Raw genomic sequence first — 9,649 nt, forward strand, 5'->3', positions numbered from 1 at the left:
TAAAACTGTAACACGTTTGTGGTTTCTTTCTTTCTATCGAAATGTCTGTTAATAGAACGGGGTGGGGTGGGGTGAGGGGGATGGGTTGAGGGGATTTAATGGTCACATTGATCGTTTATTTGGGAATAAGAATTAGACCACTCCTCCGGGCAAAGGACGCCCTCCCTGCAGGAAGATTCATGCTATATACCTAGATCAGTCCAAGTAATAATTATTTGTCCTAGATGTTATAGATATATGTAACTGTCCCGGACACTCATAGTCACCTATGAGCTGCCACAGTAGGCTAAACGCCCTATACCGCTTAACAAAACAACAAAACATGTAGACAATACATGACTTTGCATATCAAAACTGATCGCTCAACAGTCCATACCTACCAAACGTTGTGACGGTCTACAGTATATTGACCGTATGTGACCTTTGACATACTACGTCATATTTTCTTCATTGGGGGTAAAACTTTCCGCCATTTTGTGATTTTGGCATGCGCACAGTAACTAACATGTGTTATTCATTCACTGTATTTATAAATTAATTAATTAATTAATTTACTTATTTATATTTTATTTATTTAGTTATTTCATTTATTGACACCCCTGATCAACCCAACAGTATACATCTAGAAGAGATACAAATAATCAAAGAATAGTCGAAAATACCACACTATATAGTTCCGACACAAATAGTTATAGCGCAAAGGAAAATGATTCAGCATAGCGACATCACTAATAAAAGATTATTGTCCTGCAGGAAGATTAATGTCAAACCTAAACGACTTGATCAAGTCAACCAAAATACTGACATTGCCTACATTTACTTCCCGCCAGCTTCACTCTACTTAAGAGCATCTTGCACATCTTTGGTGACATTTTTCGTAACTCTCTCATCTGTTCCGAAGAAGCCGTGTAGGTCCATATCCGGTGAATATTCAGAGGCAGGAGGTCTCCTCCCGATACTCTCACAAAGGGTACGGGTGTAATGAGGGGAATTCCCGCAGCAAAGCCCCAAATAGTCGATTCCGATCTCGTCACAGCGACGACCAAACTTGAAGATATCGTCACGAGAGCACATTACGCAATCGAGGTTGGCCGAGAATACTTTCTCCCCTGACAAGAGGGAAGGTAACAAGGTATTAGTCGAAGAAAGATGCCGGACTATCAACGTCATTGTGTAAGTTACTATATATAGGGTGAATTCAGGCCTGACGGGAGAGGGTGGGTTCAGGGAGTATACAGCCCCCGGGGTTCGATGTCAGTTAGGGAGCACGGTTTGAATTAGTGGGCCCGTGCAAATATTGAATGAGGAATAATGTATTCTCACTTACGGGATTTAATAAGGGGGAAATAAAGCACTTCCAAGGTAGGAACCAATGCCATAACCCCACCCCTCCGGACCGGGCCGACTCTACGGGCTGAGTGAACCGTGAGTGGGGTGGGGGCGGTGGAGTTGGGGGGGGGGTAAGATCGGAAGGAGCGTGGGAAGGATGTTTTACATATACAGAATGTATCCAAGGTGTGGCGATTTTTGATATGATAGTTTAACCTTTGATCTCCACAAATGCGTTATATCACTCCCTGTTGCAATCATTTGCATGTTGCAAGTCGGACCCCGCCGCTGGCTTGCTAAAATATATGGTGGTTAAATAGTCACGGCGTCACAGTACACACCATCACACGCACACATACATGCGCATGTTCATATGCGTACACGTTAACGTGATCTACGAAAGTACGTACCTCAAAAGTGGATGTAACTACTTAGCTATAGTAAAGGCTACTAAAGTAAATAATTATGTGTACATGTAAATGGCCTCGGGTGAATTACCTGTAATAGGATCAGTAAGTTGCAAGAATGTTGGTTCCTTTGTCGTTGTACGGTACGGAACTGGCAGACATGCCAATGGTGCCTTACAGATGGAAGAGAAAGTACATTGTTTTAGAAACAAGAACACAACCTACAGCGCGGAAAGGGTAGTTCCGCGATGTAATACGGCGCACAGCGTTTGTATATGAAATCATATGATGCTGCCTCACAGGGCCCGCAGCTGGCATGGCGTTTCAGTTATGTGTGGCATGTAACAACAGACCTACATATTCAATTTGTGATCACGTGTCTTCCCTTGTCTGGCGAGGCTACGTTAGGAACACAAACAGACAGAGAGACAGACAGACATGTAGACATAGTTGAGTACTTATGGTACCTTTACTCCAGATTTCTTGATATGACTCATGACACCAAGTGCTGTTTCTGGTCCATTGAAGCAATTCAGCCCAACCACATCTGCTCCGGCAGCTTCCAAACGCTTCATGGCTTCGGCTATTTCCACCTTGTCCACAGTGGTAGGGTGACCTTCAACCGTAGCAAGACCCGTAGCAGCCATTGTTACCACAGCAGGGACACCTGCAACATATACAAAGTATAGTTGAATTTGCATAATTAAACTAAAGTGAAGGAAATATGTTTACCAACAAAATATTTTGTGGAGTACACAATGAAACGAATGACGAAATTGTGACGTCAGATCATTGAGCTAGAAGAAAAGAATATATAGTAACTGGAAGCAGCAATTAGTGTCCATACTCAAGAACTGACTGGATTTATCTTTACCGTATGTATAGGTATAAGTCTTAACGGATTTCATAACATTTTCTCAGGACGTGAATGTCTTGAAATGCACCATTGGTGCAGAAGCATATATCTTATACTCATATCTGTCTTTCCTTTCTCGTTAAACATATTTTCATAAATTCTACCTAAACATTATGAGTCCATACATTCTCCAACCCACTCTCAAGTTTCTTTACATCCGAGCTATAATACCGATCTCAGATAATCGAAAATAAATATTTTGAACACGATTATCATCTCTGAGGGAAATAAGTAGTTTTTGGAGAAGTGTTTAGCCGAATGGTGATGAAGAGACGTAATTGTTTAGTTTCAGAAATACAGCGAAATCAGGATCTCTAGGATTAAACTAAGTCCGCAATAGGCGCGTAGCCAAGGGGGGGGGGGGCGAAGGAAGCAGCCGCCGCCCCCCTTGAGCATATTTTTTAATTTTTTTTTTAATGTTTTTATGATATCGCTAGTATTTTCAAAAGAGAAAATGCTAAGATGTAACTTACAAGGCCTGGGAAGTGCCAATTCCAGCGATCTGGGAGGCATTTTTAACCAAAATTTTCTTGTACGCTTCGCGCCAATCATGGTGGCGCTACGCTTAGATAGTTTGCAATGCCGAATCTACAGTTTCGCCCCTCCCTTGGCAAATTCCTGGCTACGCGCCTGGTCCGCAATCTATTACCGGCATTGTGAAGCTGGAATCTGTCCCGCTCTTCCAGTATACAGACAGGTAGGCTATTCCTAACAAAGCCCTATATACATAGGCGTAGGAGCCCAATTTGATTGGGGGAGGGGGAGGGGGGGTTATAACGACTTGCCCGAAAAATATAACCAAAATTTTCAACACATATCTTATAGGCATGCATCAGTTATTACATCGCATGCCAAGTACATACAATCACTTGCCGTGTTATTACCCTTCCATATTGGTTATCAGTTCTGGGGAAGTCGTTTTACAGTTTAGTAATGGCATTAGTAATAGCGAATTAGTCGGGCAAGCTTAGAATTCTTTTTTAATTACCAAAGAGATTTTTTTTTATTAAACTACTGATTTCCTTTAGCTACATCATTGTAATTTATTTTTCTTTCAGTTAGGTGCCCGAACAATTCTCAGCATATTTCCCGAATTTTCACAAAATATTTGGTTGGGGCGGGGGGGGGGGGGCTGCAGCCTCCTACGCCTAGCCCTATATATGATGTGAAATCATAGGCCGGACACCTTGTAGACTATATACTCACCCTTGCCATACTCTTTAATGGACTCTAAAGCGATCGCAGCCTCTTCAAACTTAACAAATGTTTCGGCAATTATGAAATCCACTCCTTCATCAACAGCCCATTCTATTTGTTCCTTACAAACGAAGAAAACAGAATCAAAAATTAGTCTATTGTTTGCCTTTTCTACTTCTGTGTACAGTGTTGTTTGTTTGTTTGTTAGCTTTTCACTTTTTGCAAGCACTGAAGAAGAAGAACATAGGAATGTCTGAAAATATGCGCTATTATAGCTACATGCACTTAAAGGCATTGAAGACTAGCCCCAAACCGCGTGCCGCGCTCTGAAAAAGTTAACTTTCCGTTGCTTGCAAGTGAAGTTTTCTTCTTGTCGCTATAAAATGCAAACAGTAATGAAACGTGGTACCTTGTTATCTTTTATCTATATCGACCTGAGATGTCCATCGCTGGTATATACATTATGTTGTGGGTATTGACCGTAGCTGTATGTATATGTATTGACTGTACACTAGTGTCTAATTACCGACGGTATAGCAAGCTGTGTGTGTATTTTCTGTACTGTACTTCTGTTACACCTCATTCGAAACTAGGTCAGATTACCGGCATGAGACGATTCTTTGTGCGCGAGTCTTCACACCCTTTAATATTTGCTGTTATTCTGCCGTATGATTTCTGTACTGCGTTACGTACAGAACACTACTGTATTAATTTGCATAAATGAATATTCATCATGACGGCTCCATTAATGAACTTACCTTGAATATTTGTTTAACTTTGTCTTTGTTGTCAGCCTCTGAAAGGTTGTAAATATTCGTATTACAGATGTTGCCAGCGAAAAGGGTACCAGTCTCCCTAGCAACATCTCTTGCGATACGTAGGGCATTACGGTTAATAGTCTCCAAATCAGCCGTTTTATCAATCAGTTGTAGTTTCTCCCGATGGGCGTAGTACTAAAGAGACAAATATGAAAAGATGATTATTTTTTGTCCGTTTTTGACTGCGATAAATATCTGCAATGGTCTTATCTAAGTACCAAGAGGTAAATTGCATTCTAGTAAAGAATATACGTTTCATACTTATATGATAAAGAATACACCAGGGTTTCCCCAACTTTATCCCCAGTATAAGTCAGAGTTGTCCACGAAACCCCAACTTTTCGAGACACGATCTGAGTCATTATTATGCTATAACACGCATAACAGTGCTTCGTAAAAGATCAAGTTCATAGTGTAATATTGTAATGAAAAAGCAAAACAAGAGATGAACAAATATTTATTTGGAAACTCCAAGATCAGATCAGCTCTTTATCTTCACGAAGTACTGTCATGCGTACACCAACTTCACCAAAGTCATGCGGCCTGTGTCTGTTTCATAATTCAGTTATTTATCACATGCACGGTACGGTACTACTATGGCAACATATGCGTATGGAACGCGAAAAGAGTTTGTCGATAGATACGACTTTTGTACATTTCTAAATTATATGATATATCAGATTTTAGTTCAACAAAAAGTACTTTAGTTTTGATTTCAGAAATGTCTCACGAACCCCCTGGGGTGGACTCACACACCCCTGGGGTTTATGCACCCAGTTAGGTACCCAGTTGGTATGTTTCAAGTTAATTAAGATAAATCTGTGGGATAAGAAAGAGAAAAAGAACATGAAATGATATGCTATGATGTAACTTCACATATTTATGTCGTGTATGTGTTTAATATACTTTTCTTATCTCATCTTATCCTCAAATTGAGGTGAAAAATTGAGACGTTTTTAGTAAAATTGCGCTAGCGGAAAAAAAACTGAAAAAAAAGACGGATAACTTTATAAATATGTGTAAAAGTAAGTTGGCCTGCATTTCGATCCTAGCAGGATCTTCTTCAGAGGCTGAATGACAAGTAGCAGTAACACAAGGGACAAATACAAGCACAGAATACAGAAAGGTTAATGAGCATGGCGAACACAAAAGAGAAAGATGTAAGAGGATAAGTAGACAAATGAAGGAGAGAAGAAAGAAACCAACAGGGGTAAGAGGAGAGGTATATAGAGAAAAACTGCAGAGGGACTTTATAAATAAATAAATAACATAGTGTTCTCACCGTAAAAGCTTGGACTACATCGCTACCTGCTCTAACAAACTCTTTGTGGAGTTGCGTAACAAGTTCAGGATGATCCAAGACCACGGTAGGCACGAAATGCCCGGCTTGTAGATAGCATCGCTTCTCAAAGTTAAAGAGATAGCCTTCAGCGACAACTACCTTCTCTCCGTTATCAAGTCTTTCCAATAAACCTATATCAAAGGCGAAAAAAAGGTGTGATCAAGGGCGGCGGAAGCACTTTTAATCTGGGGGGCACCGATATCAAAGGGCACTTTGCAGAAATTTGATTGGACTGATGTAGCCTTATATTTAGTACCCTTTATAACTCTTATTGTCTTATCTTATCTGCGTATACACATCACTCCATCAACGCCCCCCCCCCCCCCCTCAACGAAAATATGCATACTAGCACTGTAATATCCAATGCGCAAATTGGGAAACAAGGAACAAGTTTTCTATTGAGATAAAATGAGGTGAAATCATGCTAGTTGCTAATGTAGGAATCTTCCGAATTAGAGTTTATTTCTTGTTAATATCTTAACAAATTTTTTCCATTCGAAATAGCTTGAGTTTGACCCACATAAATTCATTAAAAGTCAGGGGCGTAGCCGGGATTTGCAAAGTTGTATGCACGACTATCTGAGCGGAGCGCCACCATCGGTTGGCGCGGAGCATATAAGAAAATTTTTGGTTTTACAAACCCCTGAGATGGCCGGAAATGGCCCTTCCCAAGTGTTCATTCTGGTTCCCTGGCCTCTTGCTAACTTGAGACACCTCAATTTTTATGTAGAAAAAGGGCACATTTTTAACCCTGAGGAAAAGTGGGGGTCACGTGCCCCCTGTGCCCCCCGGTTCCGCCGCCCTTGGGTGTGACGCGAGCTTGAGGAAGCGATGGTGCACGTAGAAAGTCTTAAATACATGCCAGGTATATCTCTTACTTTGTAAAATATCGCGTATTGTAAACGCAAAATACTATTCATGGCAGGAAAAGTAAAACAGTTTCGTGCGATACATCCTTGACCAATTATACGTTTTATTCAATGGACCAGGTTATGTCAGTCTTAAAGGCGGCGTCATGACCCAGTCAGCTGTCCTGGCTATTATAGTTTGCTGCACTCTATACAAACCAATAAGCATAGTGAGTAACCGACAGGGTTGAATACGTTACACACATTCTCATATCTTTATGATGTACATGTTTCCGTCAGTAAACTGAACCTATATCGTTCACCGCCTCACCCCAACCTCCACCTCTGCCCCCAAACAGATTTTACTCCAAAGGGGCTTACCATTATAGAATACGCTAAAATGGAAAAGTAATAGTATTGCTCAAATGTAGACAAAATGTTGGAATTGATAGCCACGGTTTGCACCTACTAAACACAGACACCCAATTCCCAAATTTTCGCACGACGTTTCGGCTATACTTCTGCAGTGTGTGCACCTTGACATCGTAGCCCAGAAAAATTCAAATCCTGGTTGATGTAACATCAAAAACATCACATCATAAAAACATAGATCTCCCCTCCCTCATCCCACCACCCCATCACCTACCCGGGCACTTCCAGTTCCCAGCTAGTTGACGAAATGTACTACATATGTATTGTTACTTATGAAAGCACATATAATAATTATCCATAATCTTTGATAAGTACATCAAGCTATATTCTATATCATACATATTTTCTCCCCTCCAAAACCCACGCTCAACAACAACCCCCCCCCCCCCTCCCTTCTATTCCTGCGCCGCGTACACACACAAACACACATAAAGTGGAACTTTAACGTTAAAATGTTCCGATGACGCATGTAAATATTCTAAAAATTCCCCCAAAAGAACGAAATAGATTTACCTTTGGTGCTCGGCATCTTGCTTTTCATAAGCAGCAGGCTGTTCAGATACCAAATTGACCGAGTCAGTTCCACTTTGATATGTTTTACCAGGGAGTTGTTATGGAACCCTGGTTTTAAATACAATGTAATAATATAATGGAGTTGGCGAATAGCCAAACAAGCAGTTACGGTGGTATTGTAAGGACATCCAAACTGATCCGTCGTGGAGCTATTTTATCCTTGTTGAGGTGAGGTCAAAACATTGCTATGGAAAGTACGTAGTCCCGTATGTGATTTTTTTTAGAATATATGAGACGGATTCGAAAGAATATAACATAGAGAGAGAGAAAAAAAAACGAAATTTGCTGACCACAATCTTATACTGTATTGTTGATTTTTTGCAAACTTCCGTAACACGTTTAAGATGCATGTAGTACTTCCTGACCTTGTCAGTATAAGGAAAGAGCTTTCGGAGAAATAAAATATGTAATCATTTTTATTGAAAGCAACAAAAATAATATATGATTCACTTAACGATTGAAAAATGGTGACATTAGATGTTGATGTAAGATGGATTAACCTATTATTATAAATGCACCATCTTAATTATTACATAATGTATTTCACTTATATCATGACCCATGTGAGCGTCCGTAGTCAACACATACCTGCCTCATACGATATTTCGTAATGTCGACAGAATACTTGCACGGACGGTTACCACATCTGATCTGAACCGTACATGTTGTATTTTTATCGCAGTTCTTCTTTTCTATTATGTTATTATTTTGATGGCATAACAATATATATTTGGCAGGGGATTTCTAGAACGACAGTTGAATAGAAGAAAAGATTTATGCAGATGAATTGGAAGGCAGTTATTTATTAGGGGTACATGGGGTTATCGGTATTGGGGGTGATAGGTAACATCAGCGGCGTGGGGGGGGGGGGGCTTTGTATGTGTCAAATAGGGGACACCGATGTAAGCTGCAGTATATTTCGGATATTTCTTGTTCTCTGGGTAGAGATTTGCAAGCACTAAAGTACAATGATGTTAGAATGAGAACTTACTCGAACGGTTTCTTCTTCTTCTAGACAAATAATTGGCGGGAAGGAAAGAGGGCAAATAATACCTGATGCCGTCTGCAGCTAATCCCACTGTTACAAGGTAGGATCAGCTGATCCCGTCACACTTACCACCACACATATGTAGTATATTACAATTCATTTCATTACATAGTCAAAAATCCCATTCCGCGACAGCAACGGGCTTTCCATCTTCCATTCTTGTTAAGTCGTCAGAACTTTGCTTCAATTAAACGAGATCAATCCCGGGAAGACATTTAAATCGAGATACACAATAATTATAACAGCGTCATCATCATTTCGTCATCCGTCATTAGGCTGTCGAGATTGTCCCCACCGTCACCCTCCCACCCCACCCCTCCCTTCCCACCCCTCCCCCAACCGCAATCATAATCATCTCAATTTTTCATTTGATAGTTTTAACATGTGTAACGCTGTCTCAACATTGTAAAAATACATGATTTCGTTATCCTTTACGCGTTATGATAGGCTATTGAGCCTAAGCTAAGATACTGTTATCCATTCATATTGAATGTTTAATGGCGCCCCTTAAATGGGGGAAACCTGCCTTTGTCCTTCATCCATTTTCGCTGACCTTGAACCTATAACATTACTTTATTGAATTAAACTAAACTTTACTAGTTCTTTTGTTAATACAATAAGCAAATATGATCAAGATTTGATTTGAAATCTTAACTGATCTAGAATTATTGCAGATTAAATGTGTGGACAAAATGGCACCCATCAGATGATAGATACTTTGCTTCCATTTTGTAATTTC

At 40.2% G+C, this 9,649-nt stretch overlaps 1 protein-coding gene across 1 annotated transcript; it reads right to left on the reverse strand.

The window, feature by feature from the left end:
• Window positions 1-58: 58 nt before the first annotated feature.
• On the reverse strand, window positions 59-7,910 carry LOC139962507 (betaine--homocysteine S-methyltransferase 1-like). The gene is made up of 7 exons (XM_071962531.1): window positions 7,803-7,910; window positions 5,950-6,140; window positions 4,608-4,802; window positions 3,859-3,970; window positions 2,204-2,403; window positions 1,828-1,909; window positions 59-1,109 (listed from the first exon to the last, which is right to left on the reverse strand). The coding sequence occupies exons 1-7, from the start codon at window positions 7,828-7,830 to the stop codon at window positions 838-840; spliced, it is 1,080 nt and encodes a 359-aa protein (XP_071818632.1). The 5' UTR covers window positions 7,831-7,910; the 3' UTR covers window positions 59-837.
• Between the last annotated feature and the right edge of the window lie 1,739 nt (window positions 7,911-9,649).

This window comes from Apostichopus japonicus, chromosome 21, assembly GCF_037975245.1.
Source record: "Apostichopus japonicus isolate 1M-3 chromosome 21, ASM3797524v1, whole genome shotgun sequence".
Classification (NCBI taxonomy): domain Eukaryota; kingdom Metazoa; phylum Echinodermata; class Holothuroidea; order Aspidochirotida; family Stichopodidae; genus Apostichopus; species Apostichopus japonicus.

Bases quoted from the DNA above. Each gene is read 5' to 3' on its own strand.
- LOC139962507 (XM_071962531.1), bottom strand. From the start codon at position 7,830: ATGAAAAGCAAGATGCCGAGCACCAAAG. The intron at 6,141-7,802 runs GTAAATCTATTT...CCTTTGATATAG, and splicing joins CAAGATGCCGAGCACCAAAG to GTTTATTGGAAAGACTTGAT. The intron at 2,404-3,858 runs GTGAGTATATAG...TATATGTTGCAG, and splicing joins CATTAAAGAGTATGGCAAGG to GTGTCCCTGCTGTGGTAACA.